The following is a 24868-nucleotide window of genomic DNA, read 5'->3' on the forward strand; positions in this document are numbered from 1 at the left end:
CTTCCTACAGACCTATCAATCTCACCACCGTTTTCAGCAAAATCTTTGAAAGAATACTAGTCAAACGGCTACATGACATTAAATAATATAAAATGCGTTTATCTCTAACAACGCAACATCCTTCCACTCACGCAAGCAGGCTTTCGGCCATTCTATGCAACGACTGACCAATTATTAAAACTTTCATCACTCATAGTAAATCACTATAACAAGAATCTTCCCTCGGTCCTGATTTCCTTATATAGAACGTTCCTTTGAGATTGTCTGGTTGCTCTACAAGGTTTGCTTTACAAACTGAAGCACCTACTACCGCTTCCATACGTCCGCTTGATTGCAAATTTTCTACACCACCGACGAGCTTTTATCCAAATCAATGGGACACGGTCTGCAGAATTCACCTTAGGTGCGGGGGTACCTCAGGGGTCAGTCCTATGCCCGCTCTTTTATATACTGTACGTCGCTCATATACCTATTCCAACGCCACCAGTTCACGTCTTGCAATTTGCCGACGATACAGCCTATCTTGCTTTGGGATCATCTGTCGACCGCATCTCCATATAACTACAATCTGCAATAGATAATCTGCTTACTTGGTGCCTCCGGTAGAAACTGACGATAAACCCGCTTAAAACTCAAATGAAGCTCTTCGGTACTAATAAAAATAAATCCTGTTCCTCACGAACTCCTGATCGTCTTCGTATCACCGTCCTGGGATCATCAATCCCTCTCCAAAATAGTATCAAATACCTTGGCGTTCATTTCGACAGCCATCTTACTTGGAGACCTCATTTAAAGATTCTTGAGAAAAACATACACCTGTGCCTTCTTCTGTTGAGTCGCTTAAAAGGAACTACATGGGGCCTATATTCTGATTTCTTGCTATTCACCTATAAGATATTCGTCCGTCCCGCTATAACCTATGGACATCTAGCAGGCTCTTAGCAAATCAACAGTACTATGACTGACTCCAAGTCCTCGAACGCCGCGTCTTACGCATAGCTTATTCTCTTCCAGCAAGAACTCCAAGTCCGGTCGTCTATCACCATACCTCAATGCCTCTTCTTTTAGCCCACATCTATCGCCTCTGAACCCGCTATATCATGCACTGGCCATAACGGCTAATCATCCCATCACTGCAGAATTCTTGGATCAGACTCCTGCGATGCCACGCCATGCATATCCACCTTTAGACCATCTTCTGGCAATCTATAAACGAGAGGCCCATACATCCGACTATAACCCTGCTCGACGCATCTATCAACGCCATCCGTCAACATATCCTCCATAAACTTCTTTCAACCATCAACTACATGACTCTAAGTCCGAACTATTTATTTGACTCTCAGTAATCTCAACAATTTTTTTCTATTCAACTGGCCACTGAGGCTTATAACAATATTACTCCATAATTAACTGTATCCTGTTCTACACCTATTTTATCTATTGTCCACAGTCTTGCCAAACCTCTGGCCATAGAGAAGGCGTAATCTTCCACGGCCCGCCCATCTCCAGGTGGGAATGAAAGACTTTGTTAAAAACAAGTTTCGGTATGAAGATAGATGATCAATAGTTGAGTTTATTTTTAGAAGGGTCATTAAGTAGAGTGTCCCCTAAAATTATTGTATAATATGTATGATGTGTTTCTTTTCTTTCGACAAAGAAAGAAAGAGTGATGGTTGTTTAATAAAAGAAGAAAACTTGTTTTATGGCCTCTACACACCGAAAAAGTTATTTTTCGACGTCCGTTCTTCCTGATGTACCGCACATTCGCGTAAAGGTCCTACCGTTCAACGTACCACGAATCGGCACAAATTTTCAACTTAAGATTTTTATGTGATTCTCCAGGTTTTTTCCCTAATTTTCCTCTCAATCCTAAAATTAAAGACAGTTTACTGAAGGGTGAAAATCAAAATTTGCAATTTTTTTTTAAAACGGCGTTAACGATGTTGTTCATATCTCATAAATCAAAGGGCTTTATTCACAGTTCCATTGCAATGGACCCCAGAAGGTAGACGTTGACCAATAGGTGTAGTAGGAAGTACTCTTCAAGCCCTATCTAGAGGTACTGTTGTTTTGGCACTAAAACCTCAGGACGTTGGTTAAAAAGAGCAGCAAAGGTGAAGAAGTCATTGGTGATTTAGAGAAACAGGTGTTTTAGGAATGAAATTAATATAGCAATAAGATCAGTATGCAACCGTATTTAGCATATGTGTGAAGCATCTATAGAGAATAACACTAAGCAGAGATATTGGCATAGGTGATGGGTTGAATATTTTTTTTCCAAAACTAGGTATCTCGAAGGAAAATAGGTAGACAAAAGAAAATATATGTCTTGTATAGAACCTTCCAAGAGTTTGCATATGACATGCAATTTGTTTCAAGGAAACTTCAGGAATAGGGTGAAACTAGTGAAAGGTCATTCTTCACTAACTAACTAACTCTATGGCCTATGGAACCCGGAGGTTCAGTGCCGCGTTCACAAAAGCTCTCCACTGACTTCTATTCTTAGCTAATTGCATCCAGTTTCTACTTTGTATTCCTATCTCTGTGAGATCCATCTTAATATTGTCCTCCCATCTGCGCCTAGGTCTTCCTAATGGTCGTTTTCCTATGGGTCTACCAGTCAAGACTTTGAAAGCGTTTCTACTTGCTTCCATTCTAGCTACATGACCTGCCCACCTAAGCCTCCTAGACTTGACGACCCTAACAATGTTGGGTAAACCGTATAAACTATGTAGTTCCTCGTTATGAAGCTTCCGCCATTCCCCATTCTCGTTCCTCTTGGGTCCGAATATTCTTCTCAGGATCCTGTTCTCAAATACTTTCAGTCTATGTTCTTCCCTCAGAGTAAGCGACCATGTTTCACAACCATACAGAACAACAGGCATGATTATCGTTTTATATATTTTAAGCTTCAAATTCCTCGACAGAATTCGCGACGACAAGAGATTTTGTACCGAATAGTAACACGAATTCCCTGCTTTTAGTCGACATTTAATTTCTTCGTGAATATGATTTTCGTCTGTTAATATTGATCCTAAATATTTGAAAGTATCCACTTTATCAAAAGCATTATTTAGTATTTTAACGCCTCCACAATTTGCCGTGTTACGGTCCCGACGCACTTCCTTGTATTTAGTTTTCTCTGCATTTACTTCTAAACCCATGTCCCTGCAAGCGTTTAATAAGATCTCTGCATTTATTTCTACTGTTCTCCTATCATCCCCTATTAAATTTACATCATCAGCATATGCCATAACCTGGTGAATGCCGTTCAACTGTAGGCCCTGGTTGCTATCTTTGATTTTCCTTATGGCGTATTCCAGCACAAAGTTAAATAATAATGGCGACAACGCATCTCTTTGTTTCAGGCCATTTTCGACGTGGAAGCTCGTGGACAAAAATTTTCCTACCCGGACTTTACTTTGGGATTCACTTAAACATATCTTAATTAATCTAATTAGCTTTCTCGGTATTCCAAGTTCTGTAAGAACGTTGTATAATGTTTCTCTCCTAACCGAGTCGTAAGCCTTTCTAAAATCAATAAATAGTTGATGTACCGGGGTATTGTATTCCCACTTTTTCTCGAGTATTTGGCGAATGGTAAATATTTGGTCGATAGTTGATCGATTTCGTCTAAATCCGCACTGATAATCTCCAATAATTTCATCTGCGTATGGGGTCAATCTTGCTAACAGAATATTTGAAAGGATTTTATAGGATGTTGACAGAAGAGAAATGCCTCGATAATTATTACAGTCAGTTTTGTCGCCTTTCTTGTGAATTGGAACAATGATTGATTCTTTCCACTCTTGTGGCAATTCTTCCTTGTTCCAGATAAGGAGAATGAGAATGAATGATAATTCTTCACTAGTAGTTTCATTTTGACTAATTGGGAAGCTTGCCCAATTAGAAAGCAGTTTGTTTATATTTGTTTGCATAGGTTAGTATAGATTCAAGTTTATTTAAAGAATCCATTAACCAAGTCTTCGTTTGATAGTTTTCGCCGACAAAACACGTTGATAATAGGGAACGTATCGTTCGATCACCAAAAAAGGAAAAAGATAGATGAGGAGACACACGAAATCATTGATATAGGCTATTGATACAGAACAGCTTTCGAAACAAAAAAGAAAAGAAAAGAAAAGAAAGAAAGAAAGAAAGAAAGAAATTAGTTATTTAATTAATTCATTCATTTATTCATTCTCGGAAACTTGTATGTTGAGAAGAATGAAGAAACTAAACTAACTGGAAAGAAAAATCAATGAAGAACATTGGGAATTACAGAGGGGGAAAGAACATAATTGGAGATAATCAATAAAAGGTTAGGCTATGATTGGAAAATCAATTTTATTTTGAGTAACACACTAGAAAGACGGTGTAAAGAAAAGAGATGGAGAGTAACCACAATTAATAGATAGTGTTAAAGTGTACAATTTCTCTGTCAGAAGGCGAGAAGGTTATCTAAGAATCATAGAATCTTCCTTACTTATATGTAGATTTATCGAGATGCAAGTGTTCTACCAGTGACGGTAGAAATTAATGATAAAAGAATGTGGAAGCCCTTATACCACTATCTTGTCTGGCTGAAGGGGAATTGAACTAAAATAACGTCAGGAAGAAAAATAGAAGACAAGAAATTAGACATCCTGCCCCATATTCAGAAACGATTTTACGTGTGGTTATCGTCGTACTAAGGATTTTACTAACACGTAATTATAATTTCCTTGTTGAGGAATATTTGAACTATGTTAACTATGACTGATGCCTATATCGATAGAGGCAAGCCACGACCTTTCAGCAGGGCTGTTCAAACACATTAACAGTAGAAATGTAGTCGAGGATGTACAGAAGGTATGTGTGGTATACTCTCTGTTCAATCTTAGTCAATATACTTTACAATCTGCTTTAAGTCGTATAGAGTTTATGTTTCGTTTCTATTTGTTAATTATTTACTTAATCAGATCATGACTCCAGTGATAAAGTGACTATACCACTTTGACTATACCACTTTCTTTTTTATCCTATTATTATCTGCTGTTCAAGGATATCGATCATGCGAAAAAGAAAATCTGTTTTTTTTTCTCACTACTTTGTGATTACGAAAGATATTAGGTAGGTAGAATTCGAGTTGATTTTGAGTTTACCGTCCCGTTCAGCAGTGAGGCTATGAGACGTGGACCTACTGATTAACGTGGAACCCGAACCACATGAACTCCCGCCGGGAATCGAACCCGGGTCTCCCACGCCAAAGACGCGTACGCTAACCGCTTAGCCACGAAGGAGTTTCTAGCTAGAATTAGAGTTTCGTATTGAGACTACATGAGCTTAACATCGAATCCAAACCACATGTGCTCCCGCCGGGAATCGAAGACGCGTACGCAAGCGTTATAGCCACGAGGGATCATCGTAAAAGGAGAGAAAGAGAGAGAGAAAGGAAGAGAAAGAAAAAATATAAAGATTACGTCATTTCTGTCTCTGTCCAAGTTCGTGTTGGTTTGATCAGTAAATATTAGCATTTTGTTTAACTGTGATATTCGTATTTCCATTCTAATCACCACAATTGTCTTAATGCTGGTACATCAGACGAGATATTCTTTGTTCCTCTTCGCAGTGAATTGATTCCTTCTGCGTGCCTACGCTCATTTAAGTTATTATCTAATGTCTATGAAGATTTATCTAAGGAGTATCACCAAGAAAATAACATTAATTGCTTTTAGACTACAAAACAGTATCGCAACCTTTATATTTTAATGAAATTATTAATACACACATTTTAGATTTTTAATTTTAAAAAATATCGATTTTTAATTTTGAAAAACAGCGTATACCCGGTGAAAAATCTTACGACTACAGGACTGATTAGCAGAAAACAAGACGAGAGAGAATATTAACTACCTTTCTGTCGTACTTTTTTTTTTCTCATAATGTATTTGGACAACCCTGTGGAAAAGTCGTGGATTTCAACTTCCTCTACTCGTAAATACTGAAATTGTACTCACAGTTTAGCCAAATCATTAGTACTAGGCAAATCACACATAAAATTATTTTTGAATATGACCCCAAAAGTTTAAAGATAGATCCGTTCCGAATTTCGAAGAAATGGTTGTATGTTAAGAAAAAAAATTATAGGACCATTTGGAACTTCGCAAGTGTCAAGTAATGGTATGGTATCATAAAAAGAAAGCAGGAGTAAAAAGTTGCATCGATTATAGAAGACACACTGGAAATTAAGGAAAGAAAAATATGGAAACAAAATTGCAAAGTAGAAGAGAAAAGAATTGGAAGTTGGGTCGCTAATTAGGAAGTGAATTTAATAAAAGACAGGAAATAGGAAGTAGATGTAAATGTGATGATAGCAGGAATTTAAAAGGATAAGTAAATTTTAAGGAGTGTATCTAATGGAGGCAAATTCAATGGGAATAGAAAGGGAGTGAGGAAGAATTATTATAAGAATATTAAAACTAAGAACAGAATAGTATTTTAACAAGCGAGATGCAGCTTCCGGCAAATGGAAAGGATACATTGAGATGTTGTGTGACATCAAAAATAAAATATGTATTTAAAAAGATTTTAAAAGGAAAACAAAATGGACGAGAAATGATAAAGAATTTGTGACACTGAATGATACGTTCAAGAAAATTCAGTAAAATGAAGAACGGGAAGAGAAAGCTAAAGGAGAAAATACATTGTAATCAAACGACAAGAGTAGCCACGAAAAGTACCTAGAGAAAGTTAATGCTTCAGTGGCTTAAATTAAATACAATAAAGTCAGGGGCGGACTGGCAACCTTTTAGACTAAAATGAGGGTCCACTGTATTAATGTTAAAATATATATTTGGCATTGTTTCTATGCTTTATAAAATATCAGCTTATGCTCTAACCTATAAATTGTATCACATTTATTGATATATAAAAGCAAAAGATTAATTACAAACGTTTCCTGAAAGTATAAAAAGGAATAATTTCACTAACGCATAGAATGTGTAATTGGCCTTTACCTTTAGAATTGTGATCACATACAACATTGGAATTGGTGCTTTTAGATATTTATGTAATGAACATAAACACCCTTTTTTAAACAAAAGATTGTCATATTTTAAAAAAAGCGCAAAGATTAACTTCATTAATACACATTATTACTGTAAGACTCTGGTTTGGAGCGTGGTGCTTTATGGATCAGAGACGTGGACATTGAGAAAAGCTGAAATATCCAAGCTGGAAGCATTTGAAATGTGGTATTGGAGCAGAATGCTGCGCATATCATGGACCGAAAGGAAAAGGAATGAAGACGTATTAAAGGAAGCAAATGAAGGACGACAGATCATGAAGATAATAGGAAAAAGAAGAAACAGCATGCTTGGCCATCTTATTCGACACTCCGATTGGATCACCGTGCTGACAGAGGGAAAGACAGAAGGAAAACCAGGAAGAGGAAGTCCAAGGCTAGAATACCTAGATGCAGTTACGAAGAAGAGACCTTATTAAAAGTATAAAACAGCTCTCCTAACGGAGAGAAGAGCTTTAAAATTTCCATGTTCTCCACCCACCTATGGTTGAGGTGAACAACAAGAAGTAGTACACATTTTCACTAAGTAAAACCTAACTTGAGCTTAATTGTGAAACAAGAATAAATAAACAAGAGGAAACCAGCCCGTGAATCGAACTCAGAATTTCCCGGCGGCGTGCAAAGATCTGGAACACAAACTCTATTACCGCTCTTAGCCTGTTCCTGGCCGACGTGGCCACCAAATATAGTGATTTTTATTTCTTAGGTAATGTGCTACTGGCCCACTAAACTTCGTTCAGATCCGGCCAGTAGTTACCGAGGAATAATGTACCACAATTACACACATACATACACCTGGAGTGAAATTATAACCTCCAGCATGCTTTTACCCGGAGCTAAAAACATTTCGAGTAATAGTTTAAGCTTCTTTCCTCACAAATCAGATCTTATTTCAAACAGATCAAAATTTACTTCTAAATTACATGTGTATATACCTACAAAAAATCTAACCTAATATTAATATGTATTTTCATGTGACTAGCAATGGAGCAAGGATTTCATTAACATTACTTTTGTGCTTGTTTCGTTTTCAATACATGACTTCTCGTAGCTTGGGTAGATGCAAGATCATCAGTCACTTTGCCGTAAACAAATAAAAATTATTTTTCTAGATACAATAGGAAAGAGAATATTTCAACAAATCTTGTTCAAGCGAAGAACACAAGCTATTTTTGATGAACTTCATAATTGAGAAGATTCATTCACAAGATACTTGGGTAAACGAAAGAGTTAACGAATAGTTATATGCTTTATACGACACACACACACACACACACACACACATATATATATATATATATATATATATATATATATATATATATATATATATATATATATATATATATATATAATGGACCAAATAGGCTTAATTCGTGAAACAACTGCAGTGTACAAGCTAGACACACTTTACACTGTTTTCCAGCATCCATTCATCTTCCTCACTCTCGTTAACTTCCTCTTCTTCGTTTTCCTCTTTTTCACTTCTATGATCATATTGCTCGCTGTCAGTTTCATTACTTATAGTATCCTGCTTTTTTACATATTGGTTGATTATAAGTCCCTATAATGGCAAGCAAATAGAGTCAGTTCCTCTTGAATTTGTTCTCTTCCACTTTACTATGATTAGCTAAGTATTGAATCAGATAGTTCTTCTGGGAAAATGATCTCTCATGGAAACGGTTAGGATCTAGCCAAACAGTAACTTTGATCAATGCTTGATTTAAGATAAATCGATAATTTAATTCTGAATTGAATATCTAAAATAACATTGAAAACTTTTATCTTTTAATGGGGAATCCCAAATTCTTGTTTCACTTTTGAACAGCTTATCTGTTTGAAAAGTTCCTACTGGCATTCTCTTTACAGGGCGAGAAGTTTCAACGACGTATCTCGCATCACTGAATTTCTTTGCAAACATATGGGAAACTCCCTAGCTTTAGTTACAACAGAATTAAACTCGTTTGTTTTGTTAGTTTTTTTTTTTTTTTGCCTTAAGTTTCATTCTAACTTTATTTTTAAAGTTATTCGAAAGTCTTGAGAATATCCCGTAGATATGCGCCCTTACGGGTCAGAGTAGAACAAAGAGTACTTCAAGAGGTCGATCATTTCAAATATCTGCGAAGTATTTTGACGAAAGACGCGTATTGCACTAGAGATCAAGTCGAGAATTGCCATAGCCAAAGAAACATTCAAACAAGAAAAGATCACTCTTAAGTAGCAGCCTTAATATTGGACTAAGGAAGAAATTGGTCAAGTGCTATATATGGAATATTGGACTTTATGGTTCAGAGATTTAGACATTCTAGAAGTTAGAGAAGAAATATTTAGAGAGCTTAGAAATGTGGTGTTGGAGGAAAATGGAGAAGATAAAATGAACAGAAAGAGTAACAAACGAAGATTTTTAAAACGGATAGGAGAGAAAAGGACGCTTCTAGCCATCATCCTTCGTAGAAAGGCCAATTGGATTGGACACATCTTGCTAAGAAATTGTCTTCTTCATGCCACCATTGAAGGAAAGATGGAAGAAAAGCAAGGAATAGGAAGAACAAGAACAAAAGTGATCGAAGATTTGAAAAATAGGGGGGGAAAATATTGGGAGTTAAAAGAAGAAGTTGAAAATCATGAAGCATAGAAGAAACTGAAAATTAAGGAGAAAAGAAAAAAACTCATTAGTCCCAGAACTTGCCAAAAGGCAGAATAGTTACTACTACTACTACTACTACTACTACTACTACTACTACTACTAATAATAATAATAATAATAATAATAATAATAATAATAATAATACATATCAATTGGGTATAAATTAGCTAGAAATATTTTTTGATACAGGTTTCCTGCCTGAGATTTAATGGGACTCACCTCTTTCTAAAGTTGGTGTGAGCCCGTCCTGAATTTACAGGGCAGTTGGCTGGACCAGTCCGCTCTGGTTACGCACTTGTCTTATTGAAATAGTTAAATTGAAACTCTGTAGTTTTAAGTTACAATTGAATCGTCACAATTGTATTAAATCAGTAAATTGTCTGCACTCTAGTTATCGGAGCGGCGAGTGTTAACTATTAGGAAAATTAGTGTTGTTCACAGACTGAAACATTTTCCTTTTATAACAAGGATTGCAGAATATATTACCTAATAGGTATATAGTTATATCTAAAGGACTACGCCTTATGAACGACATATGAAACTTCCGGAGCAACAATAGCTTTTCCTTTTAATAAAATCTCATTCTTTTGTTTAGTCATATCTACAAAAACATTGTTATTTTTTCTACCCCTCTTACCATATACGAAATTTAAAAAAACATACACAAAAAGTACGGAACAACTGTACAATTATCTACCGAAGTCGGTAATTTTTCTTGTTGTTACATGAATTGAAATGCAACTACCTACGTGGTCAATGGCCTTGTTTGTTGCGCTTACACATTACACGCGTGTTTATGCGTGATGAATAAGTAGGAAAAAAGTTTAAGAAAAAAGGAATCCGGCACACAAGCCACACAAGTTTATAAGCATGGCTTCAAACAGATGCTGAATGTACCACAGATTATACATCGAATAGTGCAGTGGTTCCTAACTGGAGTGTCGCGAAATTTTAGAATCTAAAAATTCTGAAACATTTAATAATAATTAGTTAAAAATCAATCTTCAAACAGACTATACCAGTCAACACCTCCAGCAACAGTAAATAATGCTCAGTACTACATACAGTCAGTGCTTCATATAGAAACTTATAAACTTAACATTATTATATTGAGATTATCTTATATATAAAAGAGAACGCACAAATCCTTTGTTCCCTCATCACGCTAATACGGCTGAACCAATTTCTTTCATTTTTGGGGGGTTATTAGGATTTGGACCCTAGATGGTTTTTATCATATCACTTTAATTTTCAATTACCAGTGTCTTGAGATAATTGACCATTCAAGTGTCCATAACGTACAAATCCTTTGTTAGTTCATCATAGGTAAAAATAAACGTATTTATATGCAACCCGCATGACCGTGTCACTCGGCGGGTTAACATAAATGACAGGCGATATAATGTTAACATTTACTGCAATCTACTATGGTTTTTATCATATCACTTGAAAGCGAAAAAGTAAAAATTATCTAATTAACAAGGTTTATTGCGTTCCGGGGTGACCCCAGCGAAGCGGGGTGAACGCTGCTAGTTATCTATAAAAATATTTTTAAAAAAATGTGTTGCGATGTCATGGGGGTTCAGTAAAATGTGACACTTGTATACAGAATAATAGAAATAATAGATTTAACGAATTTGTATACCAATACACGTTTTCTTTTCATACTTACTTTGTCTATCAATACAAAACTTGGTACATACCTTTCTTATCCCCTATAGTATTTTTCAAGATACATTTGAATTGTGTGCTTTTACCTAGGGATGCGCTCTAGTCGAGACATGTCTCGAATCTCGATTCGACTCGACTCGAATTCGAGTCGAGATTTGAGTCGAGACACTCTTTGTAAAATTCGAGACGAGTCGAGACAAATGTATTTCTCGACTCGAATTTTCGAGTCGAGACTCGAGTCGAGTCGAGACAGCTGGTAAAAATCTCGACTCGAATCGAATGTCTCGAAAATCTTTCTATAATTTTTAATATTATTTTGAAGTAAGTACTCGCTCAGAAACACTCGGCACGAGAATTTCGGAAACTGCAGGACTTGTCAGGTGTTCGAGGAGGAAAAGACGTCCAAATGTCAAGGGGTTGGGCGCCCCCTACTTCATTAAAGATGTGGAGAATAAGAACGAGGACAGAAAAAGAGAAAGAGAACGAAAACAGAAAAAGAACGAAAATTTAGATGGCTCACTGACCGTTGGGAATTATCCCTTAGTTGAAGCGATGGTTGGAGTAATAAAACCAGTTAGTATTTCCGCTGTTGTATTGTTGATTTCACAGAAATGTTCAAAAATAAGCAAAACGTGACTCTGCACAAGATGTTTACTTACCCATAGTTTTATTATTGTCAACTGAACCCTGAGTGTCTGGGATGTTTCTGTCCCTTCTCACTTTACAACTTGAGAGGGTATCATCATCAGGGTACCACTAGTAGTACACCGCTAAAGGAAATGCTTTAGTGCTGCGTCGGAAGCGGCATGTTTTGTATATATTTCTTAAAATGTTATCCATTCATAAAGTATAAATTCTCCCTCCCTCCCCTCATTCTGTTTCCAATACAGAGAACTGACTCTTTAAATGAAGAACGAACCCTGAACCTTCCCGAAAATGCTAAAATGGTTGATGTGTACAAATAACAAATCTGTGGATGAATCAGAAAATGCAGATACATGAGAAGATGCTTGATGCAGTGCAGTCCAACACATGTAAATAGATTTGAAGTGTTCATATTTGTGTATGTGTACGTGTGTATGTGCTTGTTTCTGAGTATTTATATGCGCGTGTGTCTTGTAATTGTTATATTAATATCCACTGGATTAAGTGAAAGTATAAAATGGATTTGATGATTGCCAAATTGACGTCACATTGGTAAGTCATTATTTTTTAATATTTAGTAATATTAAATTAGATTATAGTTTAGCGTCGTTTTTAGGAGCAAAGCTCTACAAGACGTGAACGTACAATTTAATGTCGGATTTGAAACACATGAGCTCCTACCATGAATCAAACCTCCTTCGAGAAAGGCGCATCGCTAACAACATAGCAACGGGGAGCTAAACATTTAGTAATATGTATATTAAGTTGTAAAATTATATTCGTTTAATTTTTACTAATATAATCTTCACAATGTAAAGCATTCGCTAGACACGTTATCTTGTTTAAAAACAAAAAGCCTATCTCTTATGTTTCCGTCTCGGGGTTGGACTGCGGGATGATAGAAATCCAAAAGAGATGTTTTTATTATATTTTGTACAGTAGATCTGCTTCTTCATAATCTCCGTGTTTGATAAGAATGAACCTCCCTGGCTCACGAAAATGTATACGTAATAGAACAAACCATGCACATTAAATGCCAGACTAATATAGCAAACATTGAAGATGCCCCCCTAGAAAATTTTCTTCGGCCGTCCATGTCTGGAGGTACACAATTTCGCAACTCAGTGGATACGATGTGGATGTATTCAAAGTCCACTGATTTACCCATCAAATTTAAATTTTATAAAAATATTATCAGTGAATACTAACCTGAGAAGAACTATTTTTTTTTTTAAATTCGATCGCAAAAGGTGGTTTTTTTTTTTTTTTTTTTTTTGTTCACCGTGTCTCGGTAATCGTCCGGTACGAAAATTGAAGTTTGTACAAGTGTTTCCCCAGCAATTTTTTGGAGAAAGGGGTCCTCCAGGAGCGTTATTTATGGGGTAATTCCTGCGTTTGTTATATACATATATAGATATAGATATACTGTATACATATATAGATAAGTAGGAGCGGGTCTTTAAAATTAGTTCGGAAAGATAATATGAAAATCTGGTATAATTTGCAAGAATCTATCTAGTCTAATATAAATAAAATAAACAGTTTGTTTGTGTGTTTGTCTGTCTGTATGCGGCCTGGGGACCAGACGAGTAGACCGAGAGTTACCAAATTTTTGTCAGGCGTACCTTGGCCTAGGCCCGAGATCAAGACGAAAAGTTGTTTTCAAATTTCGAACCAGGGGAGTCTCAGGGGGAGGCGTTTACCGGAACCGGATTGCGAACCAGACAAATTGACCGAGAGTTACCAAATTTTAGTCACGAAAACCTTGGTCCAGGCTCCAGACCAGAGTTAAACGATTTTGTCAAAATTCGAACCAGGGGGTCTCAGGGTTGTTTACCGGGACATGTAAAAGTAGTAGAAAATAACATATTAGTGTTGAATTCATAGTTTCGCGGTCGCTGAAATCAATGGTGAAACTCCGATCGGATTAACTTCCAAATTCATGCTATGCGGCACCGGGTCGGGGGTCAACGGGAAGGGGGAGTTGAGATATCGAGACATATAAAAGTAATCCACAATGACCGATATTAGTGTCAAATCCATAGTTTTCGCGGTTTCTGAGATCAATAGTGACACTTCCATTAGCGATGAATTGCAAATTCAGCTACAATCGCATGTGGGCCGGGAGTCAGCGGGGGTGGGGGGGGTGGAGTAGATACCGAGACAAGTAAAAGTAATCCAAAATGACCGATATTAGTGTCAAATCCACAGTTTTCGTGGTCGCTGAGATGAATGGTGACACTTTCATTAGTGATCACTTGGAAATTCAGCTACCATTGTATGTGGGCCGGGAGTAAGCGGGGGCGGGGATACCGAAACATGTAAAAGTAATACAATATGACTGATATTAGTGTCAAATGCATAGTTTTCGTGATCGCTGAGAACAATGGTGACACTTCCATTAGCGATGATTTGCAAACTCAGATACCATTGTATGCGGACCGAGAATCAGCGGGGGGGGGGGGATATACCGAGAGATGTAAAAGTAATCCAAAATGACCGATATTAGTGTCAAATCCATAGTTTTCGCGGTCGCTGAGATGAATGGTGACACTTTCATTAGTGATCACTTACAAATTCAGCTACCATTGAATGCGGGCCGGGAGTCAGCGGGGGGTGGGGATACCGAAACATGTAAAAGTAATACAAAATGACCGATATTAGTGTCAAATCCATAGTTTTCGCGGTTGCTGAGATGAATGGTGACACTTTCATTAGTGATCACTTGCAAATTCAGCTACCATTGAATGCGGGCCGGGAGTCAGCGGGGGGTGGGGATACCGAAACATGTAAAAGTAATACAAAATGACCGATATTAGTGTCAAATCCATAGTTTTCGCGGTTGCTGAGATGAATGGTGACACTTTCATTAGTGATCACTTGCAAATTCAGCTACCATTGAATGCGGGCCGGGAGTCAGCGGGGGGTGGGGATACCGAAACATGTAAAAGTAATACAAAATGACCGATATTACTGTCAAATCCATAGTTTTCGCGGTTGCTGAGATGAATGGTGACACTTTCAATAGTGATCACTTAGAAATTCAGCTACCATTGAATGCGGGCCGGGAGTCAGCGGGGGGTGGGGATACCGAAACATGTAAAAGTAAATCAAAATGACCGATATTAGTGTCAAATCCATAGTTTTCGTGATTGCTGAGAACAATGGTGACACTTCCATTAGCGATGATTTGCAAATTCAGCAACCATTGTATGCAGACCGAGAATCAGCGCGGGGGGGGGATATACCGAGACATGTAAAAGTAATCCAAAATGATCGATTTTGTCTCAGATCCATAGTTTTCGCGGTTGCGGCAATGAGGGTAATACTTCCACAGGCCTTGACTTCCATGCGAAGAATGTGTATATTTATCTAACATATATATATATATATATATATATATATATATATATATATATATATATATATATATATATATATATATATATATATATACTGATCAAAAAAATTAGGGAATCAGATGAAAACACATGTAAAACTTCTTACGAATAATGTGAGAACACTGTATCTTGTCCAGTTCAAATTAAAATCATGAAGGCCCAACGTGCAAACGAACCGTTTGAAACATCTGTGCACGTAATCAGTGACGTGGCGCTAACGGATATCATTTTGTAGTGTGGCGCTGCCAACACATTCCAGCTCCAGGATACCTTTGTTCTCATTGTGTTTAGTTCGTCACAAATCTACGTAGTAAAATTGCGCAACAACGTGATTTGCCAGAATCGTTGGCATGGCGAGCTGTTGGCAGGTTGGAATCTGGTCAGTTACAGCTGGGGGAGGTGTCACGTGCCATAGGAGTGGCACAAAGTGTGATTTCCCGATTGTGGAATCGATTTCAAACAACTTGAAGCGTTCGAAGAAGACAAGGACAGAGCCGTCCACTAGTAACCAAAGCCAGAGACGATCGTTATCTCTTGTTAACAGCCCGTCGAAACCGGCGTCAGAATACAACTCTGCTCCCGCAAGCCTTCCGAACAACAACAGGACGCACAATATCCACTCAAACGGTCCGCAATTGCCTTCGAGAAGGTGGTCTCTACGCACGTAGGCCTATGGTGTGTTCCCATTAACTGCACGACACCGTGTTGATCGAAGAGCGTAGGCAGAGGAATATCGTGGGTTGGTACGCAATGAATGGGGCAATGTTTTGTTCTCTGACGAGTCTCGATTCAGTGTGGAGCCTGATAATCGAAGTGTTTTCATCTGGAGAGATTGTGGAACACGACACAATCCCATGTTTGTGCGAGAAAGATCCCAGTATCATGGTGGTGGACTGATGGTGTGGGCAGGAATCAGCATTGATGAGCGTACTGAGCTCCACATCATCCGAAATGGCTCTTTGACGGCTCTCAGATATAGGGATGAGATCATGAAAACTCTTGTTCTTCCTTATGCTGGTGCCATTGGTGATTCGTTCCTTTTCATGGATGACAATACTCGTCCTCACAGAGCTCGGTTAGTGGATGAGATGCTGGAAGCTGAGGGTATCGCTCGGATGAAGTGGCCAGCATGCTCTCCGGATCTCATTCCAATTGAGCATGTCTGGGATATGCATGGCAGACGAATTGCCGCTAGGCCAGTAAATCCAACAACCATTCCAGAGCTGGAAGTCGCTCTTCTGGATGAATGGCACAACATTCCCCAAGAACTCATTGATAATCCGATTGAATCCATGCCACGCAGGTGCGAGGCTCTGATGGCTATTCGAAGTGATCATATGACATATTAAGGAACAATCAGTGTTGTTGCCTTGCCTGTTTGTGAGCAGTTCGAGAGGTACACACATAACCGTCTTGTGTCATGAGCCATGTGAACAAGGTTTTCCGTGCCCCAACACCAGTATGTGCCCCATTTTTCTAGTGTATCTTAAAGCATTCCTTCTTGTATGATATATATGAGTCAAACACAAGCTTATTCATACACTATCTTAAGGTCTTGTGTGATGTTTCAGCTGAACCCCTAATTTTTTTGAGCATTATATACAGTATAGCGGCGGATCCAGGATATGATCAAGGGAGGGGCTAAACCATAGTTTGCAGTTTTATCCAGTGTAAAGCAGGATTGAAGCCCATTTTATGCAGTGTATACTTGAGCGTGAAGAGAGGGGGGGGGGCGATAGCCCCCTTGGATCCGCCTCTCTCTCTCTCTCTCTCTCTCTCTCTCTCTATATATATATATATATATATATATATATATATATATATATATATATATATATATATGATCGAAAATGGCCTCGAATCCATACTCGCTGAGATGAACAGAAGATACCGTTTAAATCCACAAATTCAGCCCCATTAGTACTCTAAGGGGGATAGTAACATGTAAAGATAATTGAAAATTATCGGTATTAATGTCAAATTCATAGTTTTGGGGCTCCACAACTTCATTGGTGACAGTTTTGGTGCCCTTTGCGTCCAAAATGAAACGTATTCTCCCCGTGCGAAGAACGGATATTCTGCTAGTCTGTAATAATAACTAACGGAAGTTTCACTTAATATATTTCTCGCTGCTCAAATTTACTCACTTGTGCGGTATATGAGTGTAAAGTAGAATTAAAACCTGTTGCTTTAAGTATTTTTCCGTTAGCGAAATACATTGTATACAGTAGGACGTCGATAATCCTAACGTAAAAAATCCGAACGCGCTCCCTAGAAGCTTTTTACATTTTGTCTTAACGCTAGCGATAAACAAACAATAGCGTGTTCGTCGATGTTATGTGAAGTCACTGTTTTTACAACAGTTCATTTACATGTAATTGTTTGTCATACATATTTTTACTTTTTTTTTACTTAGGCCTATAAGTTTTAAGTGTGACTTATAATATCAGTGTTATTTAGAGTACAAGCAGTTCTTCAGAAACATTAAATGTAAGTAGCCTTACGTACGGTATTGTAATTACTGCATGTACTGAATAACCACTGTATCGATAGAAGAACATACCGTACAGTATATCTAAGCCTAAATGGCATTTTCTTGGTCATTTTCGAAAATCCGAACAATTTGAAAATCCGAACTACCTGTGGTCCCAATTAGTTCGAATTTTCGACTTCCCACTGTATGTGTTGCAGACATGTTACAGCAAGTAAGATTACTAGCATCAGGTCAACAAATAGTTTTTAAACTATATTTTCCTGTTTTTGCCAATATTTCCGAACAAATGATTTTTTTCTAATGGTTTTAAAATTTCCGGAATTTTACATAGAACAATGAAGATATCTCTATTAAATATGTTTGATTTAACATATTAACAAAAATGATGATTCTGATAATACCCAAATTTTCCGTTTTTTCCCCAGCTCGGGAAAACCGTAAAAAAACTTTTTTTTACCCAAAATTTCTGTTTTTTTTTTTTCACAGACCTACACAACACTAGTCTGAACACACAATGCACCGAACACTACTAACGATGGCGAATGTTAACACCACGACATCGGCAACTACAACTGAAATGAACACGTTACCATCGCCACTAGAGCTTGGCACAATGGCAGAGCGTTGCATTATCTGATGAATCCCGATATCATCTTCATCATGACGATGTGAGGGTGCGAATCCGTCGTGTTCCAAGGGAACAGCTCCTTGACATCTGTACTGGGGGGCGGAGACAAACTGGCTGCGGCTTAATTATTATCTGGGGAACATTCAGGTGAGCATCCATGTGTCTATTGGAGCTCGAGGAAGGCACCATGACGGCTGAGGCGTCGCACGCTGCTTGCAGACTACGTACATCCCATTAATGACGACCATGTTTCTCATCGGTAGTGGCATTTTTCGACAAGATAATGCACCATGTCACAAGGCCAGGAGTGTGATGGAGTGGTTCGAGGAACACAGGAGCGAGTTCCAAGTGATGTGCTGGCCCCCAAACTCTCCGGATCTGAACCCAATCGATCACATCTGGGATGTGATTGAACGTGACGTGAGGGCGCATCACCCCCTCCCCGGAATTTACGGGAATTAGATGACCTGTGTGTGCATATGTGGTGCCAACTCTCTCCAGCGACCCACCGAGGAACATTGCGACCATGCCAAGACGCGTTGCCGTTGTTATTCGTGCCAAAAGGTGGACATACTAACAATTAGGTAGGTAGCCATAATAGTCTGGGTGATGTGTGTGTATATTTTAACTCGTATATTTTGTCTCGACTCGAATTTCGGGACGTCTCGACTCGAATTCGAGTCGAGTCGAGACAGAGACTGTCGAGTCGAGACACGAGTCGAGACAGCAACATATTTTCGAGTCGAGACACGAGTCGAGACAACATTTTCTCGAGTCGACTCGAGACAGGCTTAAATCTCGACTCGACTCGACTCGTGCGCATCCCTACTTTTACCCGAGGCCACTCCAGAGGGGTCCGAAGTTGATGGGAGGAATTTCTGGGGGGAGTTTTAACAACATTCTCCTAATTTTCCCTGTTCAAGTACTTTATGGTCCCCAATACATACCACCACCTCTGGAAAGCTTATTTCATGCTGAAGAGAATGAAGTATAAACCATGATTTTCCAATGAACAGTGTTGAAGCAATGGCTATTTCACTGCGAGTCTACGATTTTGTTTATACTAAGAGGTTTAATGAGCCTCAGAGACGTACTCCGTTGTCCGTGGCAACTAATTTTTGGTACACGAACATATCTTTGTTATATTTATCGAATGGACTAGGTTTGATTCGGAAGTCCAAATGACACGTTTACAGGTATGTCCGTTCTTTGTGAGTTCAGTGATAGTTTGGGTATGGCTACACTATATGTAATTCTCCAGATATAAGGCCTACAAGAAATTTTTTGCCTGAAATAAATGGGATCTTTTGATTTAATAAAGAAGTACGTAATAACGTCGCCAGACAATATCACAGACGATTTAAGATTCTTCTCAAGCAAATTAAAACTCTCCGGTCTTCAACAAGTAATGTGAAAGGAGATGAAATTTTTAGACCAACGTTTTAAAGTTATGCTCTGTAGGTTAAAAGAGATGAATGGCAAATAAAAGTGAATGATTTTTATAAAAGAACTTGTGAAATGAAAAAGTAGGAAATGAACTTTCAGTAAGTGCCCTGGTTTTTAGTGTAAATTTTCATCCTGTTTTTTAAGGCTTAAAATCTGGGAGTCCTACCTTCAACTAATATAACTTGGAAAAGAAACAGATATTCCTTCTATCTAAAGCAAGCGCTCTAGGAATGTAACCACCATGATCTAGCAAGAAAGGTGTATGAAGGGTATTAGTAAACTATGTAATGTACACAGAACGATTTTTTTGTTTTATTTTTTTGATAATAAACACTCTTATATTCTGTATTAAGAATAGCAGCACAAATTGGCGGTTTCTTAACATTTTGTGGTCCGATTTTCCGCTTATCCAAAATCGCAAACTGTTTACATATTTTAGGGCTCCCAGACCCACAATATGTTCATCTGATACTTGCAAAGTTATATATAAAACGCAAAGTACACAAATCACGACCTGAAGCACCAATAGGCACAATGTGGTACACAGTGTTAAACAATGTATCTTTATATATATGAGGGTCGTATTTACGCATGAGCCAACATAAACCATGACCCAGAGCAGCAATTTTTGAGAGGCGAAAAATTTTCTAACACCATGCATTGTCCGAAATATACTGTACATTTTTTATTATACTGTATTATTTTCTATTATGCTATATAATATTATATGGCTCCGTATAAATGTTATTAGTTTGTTTATTATATTATTTATATATTATTAGTTTATTGTATAAGATTATTATTTTTTTACTGACAATTATTGGTTATTCACTTCAATATTCAACTTTCTACGCTGGTATATATTGATAGTGAAAGGACGCAAAAATGTTTAATATGCCCCCGTATAGACGCATATGTAAATCAAAAAGACGTTTTCATGACAAAACGGTTCAACGCTTGAAATGAATTATGGAACATAGTACTTCGATCGAGATGTGTTTCTGGATTTCACTTTGATATTAATCAAGCGGTGGCTTAGGGATAAAGGGTTCATCTCTGGTGCATGAGGTGCCTGGTTTGATTACAGCTCACGTCAAGTAGTGTTTTTGATGGACAAACACCGTGTGAGTGGGTTTTCTCGGGGTTCTCCCGTTTCCTTCCCCTTACATCATTCCTCCATTTCTTTAATTCTCATCATCACCGTCTTCTTTAGCCTATACAGTTAACCTGGGGCGTCGTAATCAAGTGCTTCTCCCATCATATACCCTACTTCAGGGGAGATATCCCACCTCTTTCCGGATTTAAGATAAATTTAATGTAATTATATATTTCACTTTTGTACAGGGCACATCCTTTTCCAAAACAGTGCTCCAGTGGAGGCCATTCACACTTTGATTTTGTTCGTACACCATACCCCACGACAAAACTTTCTACAAAAAAAGAAAAAAGTCCGTAAGTTCAGATAATTGAGCATCAAAGTACCCTAACATTGCAATGAAGCCAATTTCTCATTGTTGCGGCTGGTCACTATGCATGTGCAAAATTTTAATTTTCAGACAAGTTGCAACAACGTTGTAAGAGACAACCATTAGGTTATTCACCCTGCTAAATTTTTATTCTTGAGCTTTTCTCCATTATTTACATTTTTTCATTTTATCTTATTGTGTGTTACTGTTACAAGAAATCGAACAACAATACATATCATCTGCTAGTTAATAGAAGAAATCGAACAATAATACATATCATCTGCAAGTTAATAGGAAAAATCGAACAACAATACAAATAATCTGCTAGTTAATAGGAAAAATCGAACAACAATACAAATAATCTGCTAGTTAATAGGATAAACCGAACAACAATGCAAATAATCTGCTAGGTAATAGGAGAAATCGAACAACAATACAAATAATCTGCTAGTTAATAGGAGAAATCGAACAACAACACAAGTAATCTGCTAGTTAATAGGAAAAATCGAACAACAATACAAATAATCTGCTAGTTAATAGGAGAAATCGAACAACAATACAAGTAATCTGCTAGTTAATAGGAGGAAGAACAACAATACAAATAATCTTCTAGTTAATAGGAGAAATCAAACAATACAAATAATCTTCTAGTTAATAGGAGAAATCGAACAACAATACAAATAATCTTCTAGTTAATAGGAGAAATCAAACAACAAGACATACAATCTGCTAGTTAATAGGAGAAATCAAACAACAAGACATACAATCTTCTAGTTAATAGAAGAAATCGAACAACAATACATACAATCTGCTAGTTAATAGGAGAAATCAAACAACAATACAAATAATCTGCTACTTAATAGGAGAAATCGAACAACAATACAAATAATGTGCTAGTTAATAGGAGAAATTGAACAATACAAATAATCTGCTAGTTAATAGGAGAAATCGAACAACAATACAAGTAATCTGCTAGGTAATAGGAGAAATCGAACAACAATACAAATAATGTGCTAGTTAATAGGAGAAATCGAACAACAATACAAATAATGTGCTAGTTAATAGGAGAAATCAAACAACAAGACATACAATCTTCTAGTTAATAGGAGAAATCGAACAAAAATACAAATAATCTTCTAGTTAATAGGAGAAATCAAACAACAATACAAATAATCTTCTAGTTAATAGGAGAAATCAAACAACAATACATACAATCTGCTGGTTAATGGGAGAAATCGAACAACAATACATACAATCTGCTAGTTAATAGGAGAAATTGAACAAGACATACAATCTGCTAGTTAATAGGAGAAATCAAACAACAAGACATACAATCTGCTAGTTAATAGGAGAAATCGAACAACAATAGGCTACATACAATATGCTAGTTAATGGTAGACTATATTTTTTATATGCAGTACATAAATAAGTAAAGATTTATTCCAGCTAATCAATTGCATCAGGTTAGTAAGGAATGACATACCTTTTAGCGCCATAAAAATTTTCATTTCTCGATTTTCTTCGAAACCTGACCGTTGTCAACCAATAAATCTTGTGTTTCTAATTTCAGACGTTTCCAATAAATTGATAAGTATATGCAGATGTATAACTTTTTTCGTGTACTAATAAGCCTTAACCGTTAGGCAACCAAACAATTTCCGTGATAAGTTGGATTGCATAACTTACCCTTGCAAGCAAGTAATGCAGTGCTAGTTACGAGAAAACCAATCACGTTAGCCAGGTCCAAATTGAACACAGAACTCAGAAATGCTGTGTTTAATAAAGAGACTTTCTTAATTATAGAATCCACTACAGGACAAAAAATAGGAATTACATAAGGAAATTTCTAGGAATTACAGATAGGAATGAATAGGAATAGGAATTACATAAAAGCAGGAATACAATGATAATTTCCGTTATTTTATCAAAACATCCTTAAAAAAAAATTCTTCTTTGCAGTCAACTAACCAACAGAGATAACTGTCGTTTGGTGGATAGTTTCAGTACTTAGTTATCGCGTTTTTGCTATATAGTTGCTTAAGGTGATAAAAAGAGTGTGTAGTAGGGTAGAGAATTGTTTGTTTTCAGACTTCTAAGGATTCGTAACCCCCTTCCCAACAGCAGCAGTTCGTAACCCCCCCTTCAACATATTGCAGCAGTTAGCTCTAGTTTTTAACGCCGGAATCATAATAAATAACACAAATTTTATACATTCCTGAACTGCAGTACAAATTTCCTCTTTACATTATTGGCTTCATACCACCTATGATCAATACTACCTAGGTAATTGCATTCATAAATTAACAGAATGGAAACACGGAACGATCGCGTTTATGTATGATGAAGGAAAGAAAGTAAAAGGAATCAACGATATCTTACCAGATTTGCATATCATCACCTCTCAACCTGCATCGACAAGGTAAGATGTTATGTTCGGGGGGACATGACTTCCCTTCCTCCCCCTGGGCCGCCACCGCAGCTGCCAATAGCAGCAGCAGCCATAGGCGCCCGTAGTCACTCGGCTTCATCACGTCGCCATTTTCTGCCTGAAAAAGAGAATAATCGTTAGTTTTATAAAATATATTATTTTCAAAGTAATAACCATTACGTCATAGTAAATCATCTTCATACACCCCAATTTTATTGAAAATTAGGGAGATTTTCTTTAAGTAGCATTCGTTTTTGTGAAAAATGTTATCTATCTGACAAAAATTATGTTTACTTTTGAAATTTGCTGAAAATGCTATTGCTAAAATGAAGTAAAAAACCCTTCATGTATATTAAATAAAGCAAGTAACTATGGCAATTTTTGAAAATTTCGATAATTTAACCATCATGTATAGAAATACGAAGGAAATTGACCCGAAACTGACATCTTAGTATTTAAACATTATTTTTAAAATTTTTGTTCAGTTCGTGTCTTGTTAAAAATAATTTCATGTTTTTCATAATCTCTGTAATTGTCATAAATTTTGATATATTTCACTTGAAAGTACACTGAAATAGATTTTAGTTATTAATGCAAATTTTGACACATTTCACTTGAACATACAAACTTCAGTCAATGTAATTTTTATGTTTCATCTGAAAATTCACCAAGACAGATTTCAGTTAGTATAAAATATTTTATATACTTCAAACCGAAACAGATTTCAGTTCAATGTAAATTCCGTGACCATGAAGAAATGTTCTGTGTACATATTCTTATTTAGTCTTCCTGGTAGCTTCGCGGAAATGTTCCTAAGTTTCATGTCATGTTATTTCCCTATTTGTTGTCGTATGGATAAACAGAGATGTCAAGTTGAAGTGACAGATACAAGAACATGTTGCCTATATATGCAGGAAGTAAAAGTTTCATCCTGTTAGCTATACATGCGTAGTTACTACATGTTTCTTCGAAG

General features: G+C 37.0%; 1 protein-coding gene across 3 annotated transcripts in view; it reads right to left on the reverse strand.

The window, feature by feature from the left end:
- atk (artichoke) overlaps positions 1-24868 on the reverse strand; it is a 125741-nt gene that overhangs the window by 30705 nt on the left and 70168 nt on the right. For all 3 annotated transcript variants that reach the window (XR_014131444.1, XM_081757390.1, XM_081757393.1), the window contains exon 2: positions 23847-24013. Coding sequence is in view for 2 of the 3 variants with exons in the window: in XM_081757390.1 (XP_081613516.1) it covers positions 23847-23995 (149 nt within the window). In the remaining variant the exon portion in view is untranslated. The remainder of the gene's footprint in view (positions 1-23846; positions 24014-24868) is intronic.

This window comes from Thermobia domestica, chromosome 1 (assembly GCF_964235325.1).
Source record: "Thermobia domestica chromosome 1, izTheDome1.hap1.1, whole genome shotgun sequence".
Lineage (NCBI taxonomy): Eukaryota > Metazoa > Arthropoda > Insecta > Zygentoma > Lepismatidae > Thermobia > Thermobia domestica.